We start from the raw sequence: 23,838 nt of genomic DNA, 5'->3' as shown, positions 1-23,838 counted from the left end.
CCATCTTTCTTCTCGACTGGGTCTAAAAACACTGGGTAAATAATTTGGACTGGGTAAATAATGCATTAATTCCCTCTTCTCCACTGCTGATGCTCTAGACCCTCGTAACTACTTTTTGAAGCTGTTCTACCAATTGGAGGATTGAATCAGGGGATCCAGTCACAAATTGCATATGCTGTGCACAGCTTGTCTCTTAGGTGATGGATGATTTGTGCCCAATGAGCTACTGCTCAGGAGGGGAGCAGTGGCACAGTGGAAAAATATGTGCTTTGCATGCCGAAGGTCCCAGGTTCAGTCCTTAGCGTCTCCACTTAAAAATACCTCGGACTACAGAAAGCCCCTTTTCTTCCTGAGACCCTAAAGAGTCTCGGTCTGTGAGAGAAGATAATACTGAGCTAGATGGTATAGGACGACTTCATGTGTGTTCAGCCTGTAATGCTGCAGTTATTATCTTTTAAATCTGATGTCCTCGCCACATATATTTGTTAAGCCTATCGACTATTTTGGCAAGTTTAAATTCTTTGCACTCGTTTAAATAACAAAATCTTTGCCGTACTCGCCAGGAAGCGAGCGAGACTTGTGTCTGGGAAAAATATTTAGGACTTGGTTAAAAATTGCCTAAATTGAATATATTGAGAAACAGAGGGCTATTTTCCTTTTCGAAGCAAGGTCAGGGGATACGCATCTCTTTGGACTAGGCTGTAGCATAAGAAACTTTCTTGGCATGGTGGCATATATAAATGTTTCCAAAACAGGAAAGACAAATTCCCTCGACTGTATGCCAGGAAGAACAGAACTATTGAGAAGACAGCTGTTCACCTAGGCGCGAAGCATTTATTGCTTTATTTACTTACTTTATGCCCTGTATTCATCCCCAGCAGGGTCTGAAAGCAGCTTACATAATTTTCCTCTCCTCCATTTTATCCTTACAGCAATATTGCAGAATTCCTTCAGATCGAGTTAGTACAATATTGTTGGTATTGTTTTTGTTTATATCTTGCTTTTCTTCCCAGTTGGGCCCAAAGCATCTTGCAGAAGCATTCTCCCCTTTCCTAGGGTGGCCTCCAGGTGGGGCTTGGAGATCTCCCAGAATTACAACCATTGTCCAGGTGACAGAGATCACTTCCCCTGGAGAAAATGGCTGTTTTGGCAATTGGACTCTATTGCATTGAAGTCCCTCCCTTCCCCAAACCCCACCCTCCTCAGGCTCCATCCCAAAAACCTCCCATTGGTGGTAAAGAGGGACCTGGCAACCCTATAGATGACACAGGCAAAGACAATTAATGATAGTATTTTTTACTTAATTTTTTTTGCTTAAAATACAAACATGCTTAAAACAGTAACACTCTTACAGTAGTTTCTTTTAAGAACATAAGAAAGGCCCTGCTGGATCAGACCAAGGCTATCAAGTCCAGCAGTCTGTTCACACCGTGGCCAACCAGGTGCCTCTAGGAACCCCACAAACAAGATGACTACAGCATCATTATCCTGCCTGTGTTTCAAAGCACCTGATATATTCGGCATGCTCCTCTGATTCTGGAGAGAACAGGTATGCAGCATGACTAGTATCCATTCTAACTAATAGCCATGAATACCCCTCTCCTCCATGAATATGCCCACTCCCCTCTTAAAGCCCTCCAAGCTGGCAGCCATCACCACATCCTGAGGCAGGGAGTTCCACAATTTAATTATGTGTTGTGTGAAAAAATACTTCCTTTTATCTGTTTTGAATCTCTCACCCTCCAGCTTCAGCAGATGACCCTGTGTTCTAGTATTATGGGAGAGGGAGAAAAACATATTATTTAAACTTTTATTTAACAGTCTTTGATAACTGACACCTCAGGATGGCGGGGGGGGGGTGTTTACCTCGGCTGGCAAGCCCACAGCAGGCTCGTCAGGCTGAATCAGGACCGGGGGGGGGGGGGTTGGCTGCCTCACCGGCCGGATAGGAGCTCTCAAGTGGCCGGATCTGTCCCTTGGACCTTATGTCTGACACCCTTGCCACTATACCACAGTCATTTTTTATGCTGTTGTTTTGTTTTTTAGCTACAAGAAGAGTGTGCAGAGGGTTTTTTTTAACAATGGAAAATGAGTACCGTTCTGGATAGTTTCTGCCAAAATATTGAAAGGAAAAAAACACACAATGATATCTTGATCTTAGGCTTTTTCATGTCAAACTGGCTACCCAACTTGATTTGGAGTTAAGTCAGGTTTCCGCAGCCTGTGATCTACCTGGTCAAATGCAGCCCGCCGGCTGTGGCCGCTTGTGTGGTTGAACTGCTCCTTTGTCTTTGAAGTCCCAGGCAGATAGCAATAGCTGGAGATTTATCAGCCCCCTACTGGACTGCTGCGCATGTTTGATGGGTCACAAGTAGAGAACAGTCTGGAGTTTCCCACCTCCCGCCATGTTACCGTTAATAAAAAGTTTTATGATCATTGCCAATACACAACGTTCAGTTGCTCGCATAAGGTTTCTTTTGTTTGGGACTTGAATTTAGAGATGGCGGGACTTTAGATACAAGATACATTCAGACTTGGTGCATTCTGAAGGAAGCTGAGAGCTATCTAGTCCATTCTTTTGCCCTAAGGACCACACATGTCCACTGGATTCTTGGTTTGACAATCGTAGTAACAAGTGGTGACTTGCATGTGTGATCACACCATTGCTTAGTTAACACTGCAGATGGGATTTCTGTATAATCCCAAATGCCGAGTAGAATCAATTCATACATTCATCTGGAAGAGGCAATGTGAAGTAGTGATTCCAGTGTTGAACTAGGATCTGGGAGACCTAGCTTCAGATCCTCAATCTCATGAATCTTTCTAGGTAACCCTGGCCTGGTCACTCTCTCTCAACCTAACCTACTTTACGAGGAAGGAAGAGAAAACTGTGTATACTGAGATCTGGGATCTTTGGAGGCAGGGGTGGGATAAAAATGATAGATAAATTGCCAAAAAAAATCAAGGGATATAAATGGAATTCAGGCCTCTAATCAGAGGAGTTTTGGGGTTTTTTCCTGATAATAAATACCACCAAGCTTTTTGTAATTCTGTCTTACCAAAGGGATGGGTTCTGATGTGCTATTTTCCTTTGTGAGCTGGCAGATGGAAAATGTTGATTGAAAGACAAATTCAAGAGATTTTGGTGACGGAAAGCAACATAAGGGAATTTTAGCAACAGAGCAAGTTAACTGTGGAACTCAGAAAAGCCATGACCCTGAAAAAATGCCATAAGGAAAACAGAAAAGTGTTATCAACTTTTCCTCTAAGCAATGCAGTTGGCTGGCTGGAGGTAATTTGTATGCTAAACTGTATAAAATTATCTGGTTAAGTGGAAAAATCTGCAACAGGAGGTGTATAGCTGGCGGTGAAAAATGGAATTCTAATGTGCTTCCATGAACGACAAAATGGGCGGTGGGGAGTAGCGTTGCCAGCTCCGGGTTGGGAAAGGCCTAGAGATTTTGAGTGGTAAAAGGCCCCTTTTAATGCATTTACAGTCGGAAGTGCCGCATCACAAGAGGCCCTTTACCACTCAAACTAAGAGTTTGAGTGGCATAAGGCCCCTCGCGAGGCTGCACTTCTGGTTATAAACCGGAAGTGATGTGCGTGCGGTGTGTACGTGCGCGCACCTTTGCCCGCCGGCCCTGAGGTGGTCGGCTGGCAGAGGGGTGAATTGCCAGGGGTTTGCCCGCCACCACCGGGCACCTGGCAACCCTATTTCGTGAGCCATAGCTCACTTTTTCAGATACAGCTAGAATGTGAATCCATCTATCCTTAAATAGAGAGGAGTGAATTAGGTACACAATGGCAATGTAAATGTCAAAAGCAAGTAAATGACATTAGCGGGTGTGATTGGATTAGGTGTGTTATGAAGAGGGGTAGTATGTGTGAGGTCAAGTCGCTTCTGACTCATGGCGACCCTATGAATCAGTGTCCTCCAAAATGTCCTATCCTTAACAGCCTTGCACAGATCTTGCAAACTGAGGGCCATGGCTTCCTTTATAAGAGGGGTAGTAGAAGTGGAGAAATTAGCATTGGTAATGAGACAGGAATCCCAGCTCTCTGTTAAGTCCAGGAGAATGCATAGCCTTGAGTTTCATTATTAGTTGTAATTCAGCAGTCTTTGTCAAGAATGGAAGGCATCTGGAAATGATAGGCTGCCTGCCAAAGCTCCTGCTAACCTTTGGATCTCCAGCTCCTCAGGGCTTTGTTTCTTCCCAGTCTTCTTCTATGACATTTCTAGTTTTGCAGGTAATTAGATGTTATTTCAACCTTTACAGTTTCAATTGTGAAGTATTTAATCTGAACAGGAAGGCATAGGCTTGCATTGTGGCTCTTCAGAAAGGACACTGATTCACAGGGTTTTTTTTTGTGTGTGTGTGTGACGGTATTCCCAGGTCCTCAAGGCAGAACTGGTGGAAATCGGCACAACCTTATATATGAATGTATATAAACAGAAAAGCACTGCTGATTCAGAATTAAGAACATAAGCCAGCGTGGTATAGTGGTTAAGAGGGGTGGTTTGGAGCTGTGGAGTCTGATCTGGAGAACCGGGTTTGATTCCCCACTCCTCCACATGAGTGGCGGAGGCTAACATGGTGAACTGGATTTGTTTCCCCACTTCCTACACACAAAGCCAGCTGGGTGACCTTGGGCAAGTTACAGCTCTGTTAGAGCTCTCTCAGCCTCACCTCCCTCATGGGTGTCTGTTGTGGGGAGGGGAAGGGAAGGTGATTGTAAGCCTGTTTGAGACTCCCTTAAGTGGTGGAGAAAGTCGGCATATAAAAACCAACTCTTCTTCTTCTTCATAAGAACTCTTCTTCTTCTTAAGAAGGGCCATGCTGGATCAGACCAAGGTCCATCAAGTCCAGCAGTCTGTTCACACAGGGGCCAACCAGGTGCCTCTAGGAAGCCCACAAACAACTGCAGCAGCATTATCCTGCCTTTGTTCCACAGCACCTAATATAATAGGCATGCTGCTCTGATCCTGTAGACATGTTACTATTTCAGGATAAAGGGGAAGGCTTGCTCGAGTAGGGGGGAAACATCCTTTTCTGCCTCCGGGAATGTAGCACATCACGAAGAAGACTGCTGGAACTCTGGTGCTAGACTTCCACAGACATGGAGAATTTATATGAGGAACCACGCACTGTCTCCTTGCATTCTAGTCTGGGGCACTGTTTTGTACCTCACTGGTGAGAGAGGGGGGAGATATTTTAACAGATTCAGAAAGACTTTGCAAGGCCTGATGGCCAGTTCATGGTTAAATTGCAGAACTGGAATTTGAGAGAGTTTTTTTTTTTAATTGGTGATTATTTCCCTTTCTAAGACCTCACAATAATTACAATAATGATATCGTTCCAGGATAATAAATTACCCTTCTCTTGAATCCTGCCTGGCTTCTGTCTCTAAAGCAGGCCACTAATGATTAGGGTTGCCAGGTCCCTCTTCGCCACTGGTGGGAGCTTTTTGGGGTGGAGCTTGATGAGGGTGGGGTTTGGGGAGGGGCTCCAATGCCATAGAGTCCAATTGCCAAAGCGGCCATTTTCTCCAGGTGAACTGATCTCTATCGGCTGGAGATCAGTTGTAACAGCAGGAGATCTCCAGCTAGTACCTGGAGACTGGCAACCCTACTGATAATGAGGTAAAGGACCATGTCAGTTTTGGTACAGCATTTGACATTGATGAAGGGAACGTTAAGCAAAAGAAGTTCAAAGACTCGTCGTCTGTGCAGCTTAATTATGTAGAGGAGCTAATTCTTCTCTTTGTAGGCTCGCCAGATTTTGTTTGCTTAATTTTAATTGTGCAAAAAATCTTGCAACTGGTCAAACTAACCCTGAGTTTTAACACAAAAAGGCCAGGGAGAGATGGTGTATTTTCTGGGAATGCACACGGTGTTCTCCCTCCCTCCCTCCCCCTTTCTATTCCTTCTCTCACAGCAAGGATCAGAGAGCGACTAAATTGTCTGTGTTTTAGCAGCATTTGAAGAGAATTTCTGCTCCATCGGGCCTTTAAGGACTTAAACACCTGCTTCTCCAAATGGGAGGAAGCTGTCTCCTATGTGTGGCCTCATTTAGATAGAGCTTCTGATGTTGTTTTTTGCAAGTGCACAGCTGATTCTTTTAAAATGCTTTCCTGAGATAGTAAGTTTAACTCCTGCTGAGAGCAAAGTGCCTGGTGTCGATTCCCCCCCCCCCCCAAGTATATTTTATAGTGCCATCCTATGCAGAATTAGGTCCTTCTAAATCCATACAGGTTGAGCTTAGAAGGGTGTATCTCTGCTCAGGATGGCACTATAAAATAGGGTTGCCAGGTCCCTCTTCGCCACTGGCAAGATGTTTTTGGGGCAGAGCCTGAGGAGGGTGAGGTTTGGGGAGGGGAGGGACTTCAATGCCCTAGACTCCAATTGCCAAAGCGGCCATTTTCTCCAGGGGAACTGATCTCTACCTGGAGGTTGGCAACCCCACTGTAAAAGCCTCAACCCTTCTTTATTTTTCAGTATGTATTGAGCTTAGGGTTGCCAGCCTCCAGGTGGTAGGTGGAGATCTCCCACTATTACAACTGATCTCTAGCCGACAGAGATCAGTTCACCTGGAAAAAATGGCCCCTTTGGCAATTGGACTCTATGGCATTGGGGTTCCTCCCCTCTCAAAACCCTGCCCCCCTCAGTCCCCGCCCCCAAAATCTGCAGGTATTTCCCAACCCGGAGCTGGTAACCCTAATTGAGCTGCTATCTGAATGCAAGAGGAAATTGTTAATATCAGCTAGCCGAAGAAGGCATATTGAGTGTTCTGCTTCCACCTTAAAGATCTTACACATTTGCTTTATTTCTGGTGAGGATAATTAAGCTGTGATTTACTGTTGTTGTTTTTTTTAAAGAAAAGAAATTCTGTTGCCTTGTCACAGCCTGGCCTTCCATCTTTATTGGCAGCACTGGAAAAAAATGATGGAATTGTTTTTTTTTCAAGACTGAAAATATTGCCGAAGTCCAAAGTTGCCTATTTGAAGTGCATCTAATTAAATCAATTTATAGATGCCTCTGCTTCCCAGAGGGATCACTGTTGCCAACTTGATTTACTAACTTAAAAAAGAAATGTTTTTAAAGCTACATTTGCCATAATTAAAGCAATATTGGTGTAATCATTTGCATTTTGTGTTAAAAAAAAACAAGAACAAGTATCCAAGTCCACATTTTTTTGCAGGAAAAAGGATGTAGAAGTAGCCACTTAATATATCATACAAATTTCAGTAATAACTTGTGAGTTTTTAAAAAAGAAGTTATTGCTCATGTTAGAACTGATCGACCAGTTGCACAAACATTCACAGCCATTATTGATGGAAGTGTAAAAGGAAACTGGTTTTTTTTCAGCTTTGTATTAGAGATGTACAAGATTTTTTTTCACATCAGTTCTTTTCAGTTAAGTAACCAAACTGCTCCTGCTAAACACGCCCTGATTAGAGATGAACTTTGATTGTAAACGCAGTTATTAATAACTGTTGTTCAGAGTTTTGATTTTAAGTAGGATTCCCCCCTCCCTGATTTGAACTTCTTCTGGCTGATGATCATTCATTTGGTAGGCTGATGGCTTTGAATGATTGGCCAACATCTAGCAGTGGTTTAAATGAGTAGATAGATAAGACCTTCAGGATGCAGGACTCAATTTGGAAATGTTGTCTTTATGGGAAATGTCAGGGCCAGTGGAGACTGGATCTAACCAATCCAGCCTCGCTAGGCAGTAGGGTTGCCAACCTCCAGATGGTCACGCTCTAAAAGACAGCACTATGACCTTAATGAAGGAGATACCTGTAAAATATGAAAAAGACTCAAGACATACAGGAGTAATGAAGTGAAATGCAAATTTCTTTTGAGTGACCATGACCCTAAAATTACGGCTACCGTGGCTGAATTTCTTACAGGAGTTCTTAAAGAACAAGAAAAGTTTTATTAACCCGACTTGTAACTTATATGTATTGCCCTTTGGAGGTATATTGTTTTTTTTTTTTCTATCTCTGTCTTTTGGTATGCCAATAAAGGTTAATGAAATGAAATGAAATGAAATATGAAAAAGACTCAAAAGTACGAAATCCTAACCAGGAGGGGGAACTGATACTAAGGGGCTGAAAAAACAAACTTCAAAGTGGCTGGTCCCTGTTCGCCACTGGCAGGAGGTTTTTAGGGCGGAGCCGGAGGAGGGCTAGAGTTTGGGGAGGCTTCAATGCCATAGAGTCCAATTGCCAAAGCAGCCATTTTCTCCAGGTGAACTGATCTTTATCGGCTGGAGGTCAGTTGGAATAGCAGGAGATCTCCTGCCACCACCTGGAGGTTCTGGGAAGACAACAAACCTATGCTGGAAAACTACGTAATTGCAACTAACAAACAGCACATTAGGCTCACTAATATAAAGCACGTTGCTTTTACTTACTACAATGCAAACAATAAACAAATAACACATGGACAAATAAACTGAGTCCCAATGGGACGAAATCACCCAAGTCCAAGGTGGTAAGTCCGTGGTAATGGAGGTTGCGTCACCTCATGATCCAAAATGGTAAGTTCATTAGATGGAGGTTGCATCACCCCACACACTTGTAAATCCAAACAAGACGGGTTGCTTCACCCCAAACGAAAAATCAAGGCAAACTTGCGCAGCACTTGCGGAGGCGCCAATGGAACCGGAAGACAAAAGGAAAGGGAGACGACCCCTCTAGATCGACGGTCCTTTCGCAAATTGCTTCTTCAGTCAGTCTCCTCAATGCATGTATTATTGGGCGTGCAAGCCTCTGCAATAACATACACATTCATATATACAATACTTATCACAATATATGATAATAAAAATAATGATCATAATAACCAGAGTGTTTATCGAAAGAAAGAAAGAAAGAAAGAAAGAAAGAAAGAAAGAAAGAAAGAAAGAAAGAAAGAAAGAAAGAAAGAAAAGAAAACCCACAGCTGATTTTAAATGAAGAGGCTGGAGTTTGAAGGAAGAGCCTTGAAATATTGATGTGTTTGCAGTACAAAAACAGCTTGCTACTTCTGGGCTCCTTTTCTTCCTGTTACTCTGGGGGAAGCGCAGCAGATGTGCGAGGAGAGGAAAAAAAGAATGTAATTGGAAAAACATACATTAGAATAAGTGATAAAATAAGTAGTCACCTCCATTCAGACAGCGTGCTGAGTGCGAGGCTGAGTGGCGAAGTGCTGATAACATTTTTTTTTATTATTGTTTCTGTGTTTATTCTCTAGCCTCAGACCATAAGGCAGACTCTCCAGAGGACGCTGCAGCATTACGAGCATCAGGCAATTGGGTAAGTAGAGCTGATTCCTCCACATTTGGAAGGAGCGGAGGGAGAAAGGGAGGGGTGAGTGGGTGGATATAAAAAATTAAGCGGCAGTTGCTAAGGTAGTGCCTTGTGGTGTCATGGGACCGGCGGTGCCGGGATGTTCTCTCGTGCAAGCTCCATTGCAGTGAATGGGAATGGCACATGGGCGTCATTCTTATTTATTCCCATGGGGCTTGTGCATATCTCTTTCTGCATCCTTCATCCTCCCCTTTTCTACCAGTCTTCCAAGCATTTGCTTTTTGAATGTGGCTGTTTAACCCTTTTCATGATTTTGACCTTCTACACATTTGTTGGGAATGCATGAAAATGTACAGCATTGAATACAGTTTCTGAAGAAGGTAGAATGACAGTTGCCACTTATGCATGGGTACCTGGATTCATGTTCGCCACCTCTCTGACTCGGTTGTTCCTTGGAGTTCTGCATGAGTTTTCCGTCCATTAGAAATGAGCTCACTGCCAGCCCTCGCAATGTCTGGGTCTTCCCATTCTTCCGTTTAACCTGACTCTTCCCTCTCCCCTGAGCTCAGCCCGTCTAAAATCTCCGTGCAGAAGGCAAAGCTTGGAACACAGAAGATTGCTTTCTCTCACAGCCAATCACAAAGCAGTGTGTAAAGAGGCGGGGATTCAAATGATTTCTGCTTCCTCAAAGCTCTTTCTGAGCAAAAGAAAGGCTTTTAAAACTGAGGCTTGGATATCTCCCCCCTTTCTTTCAGATTGCTCCGGATTTTTTTGCTGTTGTTCTTAAAATGTTTTTTTTTTAATGCGGCAATTGGGTTTTGCGGTGGAATCTTCTCTCACAGTGAGCACTGCAAAGTAAGCCAGTTACAAAGCAGCCTTTAAAGGGGTGGGACTTGATTTGAGCTTGCAGACAGCTGGTGCAGAGATTCCCAACTGGAAAGTGTGGGTCCAGCCAGCAATGAACCTCAGGTAAAACTCCCATGCATAAATGACCAGTGTTTTCTTCTCAGAGTTTGTACTTCTACGGCAATAGAATCAATAACTGGAGCTGGTGTGCCTTGCTTCCTGTGTTCCTGTATATTTGTTGTTTCTGAAGCCCCATGTGCATCAAATGTATATGTTCTTTAGGGCCTCTGACCATCATCAGCTCAGGCTCTTTAACTACTAGAGAGAGTTGTTTAGCAACCAGCAGGAGACCAAGGTGGCAGGGACCATGGGGGTTGCCTTAAGGTGATTCCCACTTCTGGGAATACCCAGAAGTGATACCAGTCCTCTCTCGAAATCACCAAAACCCTACAAATGGCACCCTTGCCTGTTATTTAATTACCCAGGTGCCGTGGCATCTTCAGTGCACTGTTCAAGCCAGAAGTGAGTGGTTGTTAAAGTACAGGCCAGCCTTATGAAATTCTCTCTGTGTTAGGAATGTGTCCTTGCGCACTCTTTTGTCAAACTGAGCACTTGGCCTCTCTTTGGCATTAATAATACTGGCACGTCTGGAGAACACCTTGGGGTAGAGTGGGAGAGGGATCTGTTGCTTGGGGAGTCACCCGTGTAGTGCCTTAGTCATAGGCTGATGCTGGATATGAAACAGAGGTGGGAGACAAGGAGGGAAAACTCCCTGGCAGAGCCATCCTTCCCCTCTGCTTATAGAATCATAGAGTTGGAAGGGACCACCAGGGTCATCTAGTCCAACCCCCTGCACAATGCAGGAAATTCACAATGACAGATGGCCATCTAGCCTCTGCTTTAAAACCTCCAGGGAAGGAGCACTTACCACCTCCCGAGGAAGCCTGTTCCACTGAGGAACCGTTCTGTTAGAAAATTCTTCCTGATGTCTAGATGGAAACTCTTCTGATTTAATTTTAACCCGTTGGTTCTGGTCCGACCTTCTGGAGCAACAGAAAGCAACTCGGCACCATCCTCTATATGACAGCCCTTCAAGTACTTGAAGATGGTTATCGTATCTTGAAAGCTCACATTCTTATAACTCCACAGGAGAGAAGCTGGTGTGCCTGTTACCTTCAGCCTCTTTATGTCTTTTCCTCACTTTGTCTGCTTTCAGCTTCACTGGGTGTATCTCCGGCAGGGAATTCTTGCCTGCAGAAAGCTTCCCTGTTGGGTGAAGCAGCAAGTGATACCCGCCAGTAGGAGACTGTAAAAAGCTATTGATAATTGGGAAGAAAGTGGTTATCTGGGGGGGGGGGGCGGTCATAGATGCTTTATGCAGCAAGCATGGCTTGGGGGGAACCCTGGCTGCCATTCCTGTGCTGCAAAATGGCAGGGTGGTGCGATTTAATTAACCAGTCGACCAATGAATTATGATTCGTGTCCTGCATTTCAGACAAAATTGGCATTCGAAGCAGCTCAGAGGAATCGAGGACTCATAAAAGACAGTTAAAATTCAGTGCAAATGTTTATCTGGGAAAGGATTCTCGGCTAAGCTGGATCTCATTGCCTGGCTGCTCCCCCCCCTCCCCCAATGGCATTCCCCCATTTGCAAGAGAGAAGCGGAACATGGGAAGGTGTTTAAGTCTGTTTGCCTTTATTGCCGTCCCTTTGAAACAATCTTTCTGGGCACTTTCCCTCCCTCTGAGCTTCCTGTACCCCTATGTTTGCTATGCTGAATGAGGGCTGGGGTGAATAATGCACGGGGCAAGCCCTGGGCATGCAGAAAAAAAGATATAGCACTGCTGCTGCTGAGGTTCCCGTGCAAATCACTCCCCCAGTCCCACTCTGGGCCAAAAAGGATGTGACCACAAAAGATCCTTGATTAGGATGTTCGTAAAAAGCTAACAAGTAGTCCCAGGAAGCTGCTTCCAAGATGGGGGAATGGTTGTTGGATAAGAGAGAATTGTTTCTTGCCTTTTCCCGTGATTTAAAATGCCACTCCAAAGCCGGAGGAGCAAAGATACTTGTGCCTGCCTTTTTCTTTGGGTAAACCTAAATTATACCCTTGAAAGGGGGTATCTTTAAATCAACATGGTGCCCATGGGTACCCCACCCCGGAATGTATTTTCTGGCACACATTTGCTTCTTTGACAAAGCATCCTCCCCAAAGCATGGAGCCAAGGCTGGCTTTCCTCCACCAGCATGGTGTAGTGGTTTAGAGCTGTGGTTAGGAGCGGTGGACTCTAATCTGGGGAACCGGGTTTGATTCCCCCACTCCTCCACATGATGCCAGCTGGGTGACCTTGGGCTAGTCACAGTTCTCTTAGAGCTCTCTCAGCCTCACCTACCTCACAGGGTGTCTGTTGTGGGTAGGAGGAGGGAAGGTGATTGTAAGCTGGTTTGATTCTTCCTTAAGTGGTAGAGAAAGTTGGCATATAAAAACCAACTCTTCTTCTACCTCACTGGAGCAGCAGGTGCTTCAAAAGAACATCAGCTTTGGATCTACAGGGAGCACCCATTGAGAAAACAGCTGTGTCCATTGTAGGAGGATACCTGTTTTGCGCCTTCCAATGTTTTGTCATTGCCCTCTCCCATGGCAGCTCCTTGTGCTCAAAATTCAAAGAGTGCTCACAGATTCATCAAGATAGAGGAGCCCTGTTTTAAATCATGGACAAGAGGCACAGGAGGAGAGTGTTTAACACCCTCTCACCCAGTGATCCTTCCCCGTTACTGAAAGCTGCTACCTGGGAGGGCTAATTGACTTTTAAAATTCTAATCATGGACCTTTCACATCATATCTGGTTTTGGCCCTCTGCTTTGTAGTGGAGAAATGGTGGTTAATGTTCACTGGCCTATGTTTGACACCAGACGTTTCCAGTGACATTTCCAAAAATGTCCCCATTGACCTTACTATAGTCAGTGTGACCTGCTCCAGTACAACAGGTAACATTTCTTTTAATTCGAACCTTAGGAACAGCTTGCTGGATCTGACCATGGCTCTATATAATTCTGAATCATGATTTCTATGGAGGAGTGCTAAATACCTTCATTTATTTCTGTTTTCTGCCTCCTGTTTTTTTAGTCATTTATTTATTTTAATACCTCTTTATCTCACTCAAGGAGCTTAGCATGGTGTGCCTGATTCTCCCCTTCTCTGTTTTATCCTCACAGCAACCCTGGGAGGTAGTTTAGGCTACGAGTGTATGACTGGTAGGATTGCCAACCTCCAGGTCATGGCTGGAGACCTCCTGCCATCACAACTGATCTCCAGCTGATAGAGATCAGCTCCCCTGGAGAAAATGGCTGCTATGGCAATTGGACTCACTGGCATTGAGGTCCCTCCCCAAACCCCGCCCTAATCAGGCTCCGCCCCAAAAACCTCTCGCCTGTGGCAAAGAGGGACCTGGCAACCCTAATGACTGGCCCATGGTCATCCAGCAAGCTTCCATGCCAGTGTAGGAATTTGAACCTGGGTCTCCCATATATTAGTCTAGCATTCTAACTACAACACTTCGCTGGCTATCCCCATGTTGCCCATGGATAATTACTAATCTGTAGCATAACTTTTCCTCTTGCCTTGTGGATGCTACATTTTATGCAGGGCAAACCCAATCAATGGATTAGCCTGCTGTAATGGGAAGTCCAGCAAAAAAAAAAAAAAAAAACCAGCAGAGTTGGCTAAGAAATCACAATATTACAATGTTATATTTAAAAGGTCTATTGGCTGCAAACTAATGTAGCCATACAGGTAACATCCAAACAATCAATGCTATACAAATCTATACATCAGATGACTACAATTAATACAAGGAAGAAAAGAGACCATGCAACAAACAAATCATATTATGCATATTTCTCCCAAATGCAATACCTGATATGAAAGTACAATTATACTCACACACTGACTGCACAGTAGCAGGTTTTTGTGTTGATTGGAATGCAGGCATTCTCTAACACAACAACATTACATTGTATGCAGGAGCTGTTGATGAATTATTTTAGATAAAGTTTTGAAATCAATATATAACTATTGGAAATCGCTCGGACAAAAAAAATGGTTGAGGCTGGACTTCCCTTTGCAGAAACCACACCAGTTGTTCTTCAGGAAGCTTGTTCTTCTGTATGTATAATAACCGTTTATCTTAGCTGATGTTTGCTTTGCTGCTGGACACCAATTGATTTCCGTCGCTTTCTAGTTACAGGGATGCAGAGAAGAACTTCCACAATATCTCTAACCGATGCTCCTATGCGGACAACTCTGGCAACGATGAAACGGATGACGTCTCAGGAATTCTCCAGTGTACAGCAAATATACTCGGTACTGTGTGTAGTTGTGCTATTTTTATTATGGGGGAGAGGCCCTTCGAGTTTCCTGCCCCTTGCACTTTATCCACAAGCCCCTGTTCTGCAGACTGTAGTTTGTAATCAGTGCCGTTAATATGCAATCGTGGCGAGGTTGTTCCATGCATAGAAGAATGGCTCGATGCAACATCTCAAGTCCATCTGGTCCAGCGTGCTGTTCCCAACCTAGCCGGTCGGATGTTCCCGGAAGGTTCCCAACATAGCCAGTCAGATGCTCCCAAAGGCTCACAACCAAGGAACGGACAACAGCCGTCCCTTCATGTCATTCCGCTGCATCTCATATCCAGTGTACAGTGCCTTCTGATGTTAAATACCAACCTATTTGACTCTGTTGATATAATTGAGTGTGCTAGTACCCAGAGGCCACAATCCAGAGCTCTGATGAATAGGCACAGATCTCCACTCTAAACGTACTCTTTGCTGTTGATGGTGTAGACTTGAGCATTCCCTCCAATGCACGCAGTGCATTCCATGACCTTGCAGAGTATGTGCCAGCCCCTCCTCAGGCTTTGGAGCCTCTGCATGAGCGCCAAAGCTGCTGGATCAGGCCTTAGCAGGGGACGCGGCTTTTTTGTTTGTGGGCTACAGAGTCTCGGATGAGTCTCCTAGTTCCTTTAATGTGATCCACTGCTGATAAATTGCAGAGCATCTTGTGATACCTTTGTCATGCACCTGGCACAGTTGGCTTTGGCTCCTGAAAACTCTGGCCATGTTGACTGACTCGTCTTTAGACTGTTGGTTATTTTGGCTGCAGCAGATATAGGTGTCCCTCTGAAACTTGCTTATGAATACTGCGTTACAGAATGGGATTGTATAACTAGGAGTTGTGTATGTGTGTGTGTGTGTGTGTATGTGTCTTGTGCTCCGCTGGTAGTCTGAGTATGTGCAAACCCTCCCACCCTGCTGGTACCCGAGAAGGAAATCAGAAATGTTATCTTTGTGCAAGCCCCATTCGAAGGCTCTCTCAAGGAGAAAATGCCAATTAATTGTGTTCTAGATTTTTCCATTCATTTCTCTGGGGCTTGTCAGGACGACTTTACTGGTGGATTGCTTATTTAGTGCCTTTCCAGGAAATTGCAGGCAGCAAGAACATTTTTCATGTCACTTCGCAGTTCTCACACTTCGACTATGTAGTGTGTCGAAAGCTGTGGGGGGAAAGTCTCGCTGTTTGCAAACATTGCGAAGCCCCTTTGCCTGCTGCCTGCTAAGAGTACTTTGGGGGAAAAAGGAGTGAGTTTGTGACCAAGTGAAACAGGGCTCCCCTCCCCCCCCAGTCATATTTTTACAAAGGTGGTTGAAGCTTTCTATAATCAACACAACATCTTTCTGCCTTGCAGGTTCATTTTCATATTAGTATGCCTGGATAGGGTTGCCAACCTCCAAATACTAGCTGGAGATCTCCTGCTATTACAACTGCCAGGTCCCCCTTTGCCACTGGCAGGAGGTTTTTAAGGTGGAGCCTGAGGAGGGCTGAGTTTGGGGAGGGGAGGGACTTCAATGCCATAGAGTCCAATTGCCAAAGCGGCCATTTCCTTCAGGTGAACTGATCTCTACCAGCTAGAGATCAGTCGTAATAGCAGGAGATCTCCAGCTAGTACCTGGAGGTTGGCAACCCTATTAGCACCTCCTTTTTTTCTCGTGGGCAGATGCTTTCCTTTCTGACCTGTGTACCTTCCACTTGCATCCCCCCCTTGCACTTTAAAGCCATCACCAACAACAACCTGACCTCTGTATCACTGGAGGCATGCCTCCCCTCTTCCGTCTGCCACTGCACCTATTGTTTAAGGGGAATCAAATAATTAGAAAAGGCAGCTAAAAAGCAGTAAGTAAATAAACAATGGTTTTGTTGTTACCTGTGAACTGATGCAAACCATAATGTGTGCAAAACACTGTTCTCTTGTAAGCCAGTGATTGCTGCCATGGTCTGGTGAGATTTCAAAGTATAATTCCAGAGGAATCTGGTTGGGCTTAACCGTATGCAACAAGTTGCCAACTGGCCTGGGGAAAATTGTCCTTTTAATAGAGGCTTAATGGAATGTTATTTGCCAGATGATGTTGTTTACCTCCATGCCATGAAAAGCTTCAGTCAGCCATGTCCACATATGAAGCCTCAATCAAAGGGACAGGACTTTTTTTTTCAGGCCTGCTGGCAACCCTATATAGGGGAGGGGCCGTAGCTCAGTGGTAGAGCATCTGCTTGGCATGCAGAAGGTCCCAGGTTCAATCCCCGGCATCTCCAGTAAAAGGGACTAGGCAAGTAGGTGATGGGAAAGACCTCTACCTGAGACCCTGGAGAGCCTTCACATCATCTACTACCTAATCCTTTTTTTTTTTTTTTTACTGGAGATGTCAGGGATTGAACCTGGGACCTTCTGCATGCCGAGCAGATGCTGTACCACTGAACCATGGTCCCCTGCCATGAGCCAATACCATGTGGCTGCTGTACATCCTTATTTGGGAGTAAGCACTGTTGAACTTGGTGGCCCTTGCTTCTGATTAAACATTCATAGGATTAGTCTACTCAGTTGTAATGCTAATCCAATCGATTTGGAAGTCAATTCCATTGAGATTAATAGGTTTTGGCAGCAGGCAGCAGTGGTTGAGTTTGTGGTGGTTTCCATAATATCTGATCCACCATGGCTGATGACCTAGTGATGCCAGAGCCTTTGCCCCCTTCCCCATGCTGTGTTCTGCTGTCTGCAAAAATGGCTTTGTGGTGCTCATAGGGCGCCCCTGCAAGATTGTGGAGATGTCTACCTCCAAGACCAGCAAGCATGGGCATGCCAAAGTACATCTTGTTGGCATAGACATAGAATCATAGAGTTGGAAGGGACCACCAGGGTCGTCTAGTCCAACCCCCTGCACAATGCAGGAAATTCACAACTACCTTCCCCAAAAAACCCCAGTGCCCAGAAGATGGCCAAGATGCCCTCTCATGATCTGCCTAAGGTCATAGAATCTGCATTGCTGACAGATAGCCTCTGCATAACATCTCCACTGGGAAGAAATATGAAGATATCTGCCCTTCAGCCCATAACATGGATGTGCCCAGTATTAAGAGAAATGACTTCCAACTTATTGGGATCCAGGATGGGTACCTCTCCCTGCTCTAGGACAGTGGAGAAGTGTGGGAGGACCTATGTCTTCCTGAGGGAGACCTGGGCAAGGCGATTGAACCGAAGTGGCAAAGAAATTCTGATCTCCGTGCTGTCGGCAACAACTGAGGAAGCTGCTGTTGCTGTTAAGGCCACGGCTAAATAAAGGAATCACAGGGTGGCGGCAGCTCCACCTTGTTATGAACTAGAGAGGACAACAACCCACAGACTGGCTCGATTTGGCTCCAAACCACCCAAATCGTTCCCCCCTCCCCTTCCTTTAAAAAGCAAGATCTCCCCCACCCCTTTTGAATTAAAACAAGAGAGAGAAAGAAAGATACCACTAGGTTTTACTTCAGAATAAATCTGGTTAGGGTGAGGCTGTATACCTGTTGGCTGCTGTTTCAGTGCTTGTTGTGGTTCGTAATGTTCTGTTGATGTGTGAATGGCAGGGCTTGTAGACCCTGATTCTTCTTTGTCAGCCACTGAGCAGCTCACTGGCTGAAAAGCCCTATGAAGTCATTAATGCAGCAAGCAATATGCATCATCTGGAAAACCTGCCTTGTGATTTTAATCTCCCCCCCCCCCCCACGACTTGCAAGTGGATAAATAATGTTTTTTTTTCTGCCCTTCCATTTTCACCTTTCCCCATTTTTTTATGCCTCGGGGCATAAAACTTTTTAATTACGCTCTTCTCCCAAGTTCAGAAGACTGTGAGCCATCCAAATTGTTCAATGTTCCTGGCAGCTCCACTGGGATTTTATTGATATCATATGGGCTGCTGAATATTTATATTATTCCAAGTATCTTAATTCATGCCCTTAGGAAATAAAATATTCCGATAGAAAATGAAAGATGCCGTTTTCTCTGTGGTGGTTATTCTTCTTGGTGTAGCAAATTCATGTTGCATTTCTTTTAATAAGATGCTGCCGAAAATTTCTAGTTCCTTTTGGAAGATTCTTGCTTCTCCTTGGTGTTCTTGTGAGCAGCGAATGGAAACCACTGCTACTTAGACCAGCATGAGCCAGCGTGGTGTAGTGGTTAAGAATGGTGGTTTGGAGCGGTGGACTCTGATCTGGAGAACTGGGTTTGATTCCCCATTCCTCCACACTAGTGGCAGAGGCTAATCTGGTGAACTGGATTTATTTCCCCACTCCTCCACATGAAGCCAGCTGGGTGACCTAGGGCTAGTCACAGCTCTCTTTGAGCTGTCTCAGCCCCACCTCCCTCACAGGGTGTCTGTTGTGGGGAGGGGAAGGTGATTGTAAACTGGTTTGATTCTTCCTTAAGTGGTAGAGAAAGTCGGCATATAAAAACCAACTCTTCTTCTTCATCATGAGGGGCCAGTGAGATGTAACTCTGCCTGTTACACATGTCAAGTACCACATACACTGTGCAGCAGTGTCAAGTTATTCAGTTTTACATGTGTTTGACAGCAAACCTGCTCACTTTCTAGGCTTGCTGTTGTCCAAGGCAGGTGTGGCCAGTGCTTGACATGAAAAACAGGATTGGGGATGCCCAGTTCATCTATCTCAGGGTCCTTCATCTCCCTTGTTCAGCCTCTGGGCACTTCTGGAATTTCGAGAATGGCTAATGGACACCACCACAAAATGGCTGCCAGGAGGTTGCAACCCAAGCGTTATCCTATGCTGGAGGCAACAGTTTCTGAACGGGGCTGATCCCTGCAGACACAAGGATGATGTGTCTTGAGCTCTTATGAAGCTCCTTCTACTCCAGTGAAGTGGAGAAAAGCCAAGACTGGATCTTTGCTTGCGTAGAAAGATGATTTGTTAAAATAGCAAATGGGTGAAGTTAACCCATTGGTGGACACTATGCTGCCCATGGGTGCTATACTAGGTACCATCAATCTATGAATGAAAGAAGTGCAGTTCTTGAGATGAGTTGATTGTGGTACCTTCTCCCCCCACACCCAATTTTCAATTTTCACAGCGCCATCTCCTATTTCTTTTCACAGCTAGTGATGTTTGACAAATCACACTCTCTTCCTCTCCTGGATAGCCTTGCTGAATGAATGAAAGGCTGGTATTGGGGAAGAGGCTTCGAATGGTCTCTATGGAAATTAACCCTTGGACTTCTTAGCTTTTATTGCCCTGTTAAACTGTGCAGAATTACATGCAAACAGCAAGGATTTTGGTATGTGTGCATTTGGTGGCCCTGAAAAGTCATAGTTTCCCATGCCTCGTTCCCTCATGGTGTAGTTGAGAATAGGGAAACTGGTTTCCTAAACACATAATTGTGCCTGATGAGTAAAATGTAAATGATGCTTAAGAAAGCCTTTCCTCAGAAACTGTGGAAAGGTGGAAGTGATTAGTAGTCAATATAAAATGGACAGTCTTCCAACAGGCGTCTGTAAGATGTTAGAACACCCAAGCAAGACCACATTTGCTGTAAGTTGTCATTCAGTGATCTCTGCTTCGACGGTGTAAGTTCTTAGGAGGGTGACCTTTTGGTAATCAAAAGCAGGAGATTCTGTGATGGGAGCTTGAAAAGGCTAAACGTGTGTCCTAAAAAAGAAATTGTACAGATTGCTGGTTCCATTGTGTTTCTGATAACTCTCTTAACTGGCATGTCTTTCAGACTGATGTGAGAACAGTGCAAGAACTGTTCCCATTTTTTGAGTAGGCATCACTCTTACTGGCAGGAGGAGGGGTAGTTCGTCATCTCCATTAGTCCTCTGATGGTTGGTATAAAACTGTAGGGCAGTTTTGAGTCTGTCTTATATGCCCAGTGTCTTTAGAGTAGGAGTAATCAACTAGAAGTTCCCCCTTTCCCCCAGGAATACCCCCTAGCTCCCAAGTGGCTGATTTAGAAGTGAGAGATATGAGAGGAGTAACATCTGTTCTAACAGGGCTGACCAGTAGGCCATTTGGTGGGTCAGAGGTAGGGAATTAGATATGACTGCCATCCATAGTTCCATTCATAGATCCTCAGAGTTGCTGGCCATATTCTAGAGCCACATTCCTTAGTAGGTGACTCTGTATTCATTTGCCTCTCAATGTTCCCAAGGATTGGTGCTAATCGAGATGTCAGGGATTGAACCTGGGACCTTCTGTCATACTGACATATTCCTGTCCATTGCTGTGTAGGCTTGAAATTTGAAGAACTGCAAGAGAGATTTGGGGTGGAATTCTTCAACATCTGCTTTGATGAGAACGAACGAGTCCTCCGAGCGGTGGGTGGCACCTTACAAGATTTCTTTAATGGCTTCGATGCCTTGCAGGAACACATCAGGACTTCTGTTGGAAGGCAGGCCACCTCGGAATCCCCTTCTTTCCTATGCAAAGAGCTCCCTGAAGGTAATTTTATGCTCCACTACTTCCACCCGCATCAGATAGTTGGTTTTGCCATGATGGGTATGGTTAAGGCAGCAGCAAGGAAGATCTACCAACTGGAAGTGGAAGTGGAACAGGTTGCAAATGACGAACCGTGTTCCGAGGACTCAAACCCAGGCAACTGCAGCTGCCTCATCTTTATAATCAAAGAACGCGAGAATGCAAATATCACAAAAGCGCTTCCTCTGGGGTCTTCCCGGTCCCCCGCAGACTTGAGGATAAGCATCAGTACGTTCTGCAGAGCTTTCCCCTTCCATCTGATGTTTGATCCCAGCATGCTGGTGCTGCAGCTGGGGGAAGGTCTTAGGAAGCAACTCAAGTGTGATACTCACAAGGCATTGAAGTTCCAGGACTGCTTTGAGATTGTTTCTCCAAAGATTAGTGCCACATTTGAACGGGTCCTGCTGAGACTGTCTACACCCTTTGTCATCCGGACCAAGCTTGAAATGTCTGCCTTTGAAAATAAAGATAAGGTAAGAATATGAATTTAGACTGGTAACGTGTGAACTGGGTAGCCCAGGCTAGCCCGATATTGTCAGAGCTTGGAAGTTAAGCAGGATCAGTCTTGACTAATATTTGGATGGGAGACCACCAAGGAAGTCCAGGGTTGCTATGCAGAGGCAGGGAACTGCAACCCCCCACTGTTTGTCTCTTGCCTTGCAAGCCTTATGGAGTTGTCATAAGTCAGCTTCAACTTGATGGCAAAAAAGGGTCAATTGGTGGACTGGGGTGGTGGTTTCCTAGCAAATGTAACAATAATCTGTCAATGAAATTTAAGGGAAATATGCAGGCTAAGTTCATTTTGTTGCTTATCTTAGTAGCTCTGAACATGATGAAAATGGGCATGTGCTTTGTGACTTTTGCCCAGATGATTGTGACTTCAGATTATGTTTTATTTGGACATACGTGACCTTCAGTTTTGTCTGTAAGAGTTGCCACCAAATTTCTCCCAGAAATTTAATTTTTAGGTTCTTGTTCATGCAGAATTCCTGAAGAATTTTGTGGGCCATCAAAATGTTGTGAGTGGACTCTTGAAGTCTCTCAGAGGGGTTTTGCGCATAACTCTTTGGGATAACTTGTTCACATTGTATTTTATGTGTCCTGTCACTAGCCCTGGATGTCCTGTTCGGTGTCTGAGGCTGGTGACAAAATGGATGGTGCAGTGGGCAAAGTTGATAAGACCTGGATCCAAAATCAAGACCAAATCTTGGTTAAACTGAAAACCTTTTAAAGGCAAATTTAGAGGTTTCTGCTTAGGAAGATCCTCTAAGATATTTTGAAGTACTGTTTTTTAAAAGTGTTTTTGTTAGTGAAATTTTCCTGGAAGTTTCACAAGTGATTGTCTAAGCTCTGAAAAGTCATGGGGAAATATCCTTTTCTATATGCGGCCACAAGGAACTGTTTGGTTGACTGTGCAGCTATCTCTTACCTACTGAAAAGACCTCTGCATTGTTATTCCTGGTTAGGAACGGCCTGTACTGGACTGTGACTGCTCTCTCCATCCTTCCATCTTTGGGTTGTCAACTAGTCCCAGATAGTGGTATCTGGAGGGCCGGATTTGGCTCTGAAAGCTCCAGTTGCTAATCTCCACTGAATGTGTTCTTAGGGTCATTTTGAAGAATGTTGTTTCATTCAACCCTTTCTCAGATGTTTTGGCCTTTCACAAATAATGTACTAGGAACTATTTTTTTCTTACCAACGAAGGCCACATCTTTTTTTTTTCTTGGCTTCACTCAAGAGCCCTGGTCTATCAATATTTATTTTTGTGTATTGTAAAGCCAGCAGGCCGAGTAATTGAGAATGCATCACACACAGCCTTGAATTGTTTCCGTCTTTCTTTCATTCCCTTTAAAATTCAAATGGAGTGGCCCGAAAGTCATTGTACCGTGAGGGGCATCTGCCAGATATTATCTTGAAAGTTCTAATTCTTCCTTCGTTCGCTCTGTGAATATAAGAATCTGACACTAAGCTTCTATTGGTGCCTGTAACCTTGCAGAAAAAGCACAGGATCCAATTTGGGGCGTCTTCCCTTTTCTTTTGCAAACACTCCTCATGTTGCCTTGTCAAAACATATTTAGGCTCTGATGATTTCTAAAATGAATTAGGTTGGCTAATTTGACAGCTGCCAGTGGCTGGGAATGGGAAACGTGAAACTGTAGATGACATGGATTTAAAGAAGCCAAAAAATAAAATAAAAAAGTACAATGGACACACTCGGGTAGCTGTGCTTCAGTGAACTTTGATGACACCTTGGATCACACAACATTTTAAATTAACTTTCCATATTACTTCTGTGGAGATCTGCCATGTTTGTGACATGCCATGTTTGTGGCATGTACATATGTAAATTCCCCAAACATATGTAAATACCCCAAACATGGCAAATGTATAATTTTCACTAAAGCAGGAAGTTTTAAATGGTTGATTTTCTTATTATTTTCCATTCTAGTCAAAGTAGGCAGTGTTCACCATTCAATAAGCTGACCAGTTAGATATTGTTCTCTGTCAAATGTTATTTGCTCACAATGCTGGGTTGTTCAGTCACTGTAATGTGTAATTGGGTTAATTGTGTAACATCTTGTGCAACGTCATTAATACTTAGTTGTCATTGGGTCCATGGCAAGTGGTCAGAAACCACCACCAGCAGCAGCAGCAGCAGCAGCAGCAGTAGTGTTTATTGTAAGGGGCCCAAGGCCATTACAATCTTAGACTAAAAAGTAATACATACAATGCAAATGTTAACAGAGAACAATAATAAAAAACTATGATAAAAACTATGATAAAAACTAGTTAACAAGAATAGAGTTAACGTTTCCAACTGGATCATTTACAGTCCTATG

The 23,838-nt window shown here is 44.3% G+C and overlaps 1 protein-coding gene and 1 pseudogene across 1 annotated transcript in view; both read left to right on the top strand.

Moving 5' to 3' along the window:
• Window positions 1–23,838, top strand: part of GUCY1A2 (guanylate cyclase 1 soluble subunit alpha 2) — a 182,272-nt gene that overhangs the window by 9,951 nt on the left and 148,483 nt on the right. The window contains exons 2-4 of the mRNA XM_056858331.1: window positions 9,245–9,306; window positions 14,385–14,506; window positions 20,753–21,471. Coding sequence (XP_056714309.1) covers window positions 9,245–9,306; window positions 14,385–14,506; window positions 20,753–21,471 — 903 coding nt within the window. The remainder of the gene's footprint in view (window positions 1–9,244; window positions 9,307–14,384; window positions 14,507–20,752; window positions 21,472–23,838) is intronic.
• LOC130485232 (eukaryotic translation initiation factor 5A-1-like) lies at window positions 16,470–17,811 on the top strand (annotated as a pseudogene).

This window comes from Euleptes europaea, chromosome 12 (genome assembly GCF_029931775.1).
Source record: "Euleptes europaea isolate rEulEur1 chromosome 12, rEulEur1.hap1, whole genome shotgun sequence".
In the NCBI taxonomy this organism is placed as follows: domain Eukaryota; kingdom Metazoa; phylum Chordata; class Lepidosauria; order Squamata; family Sphaerodactylidae; genus Euleptes; species Euleptes europaea.
Note: the sequence above shows the minus strand (reverse complement) of the source record. Positions and strands in the feature narration are given on the sequence as shown.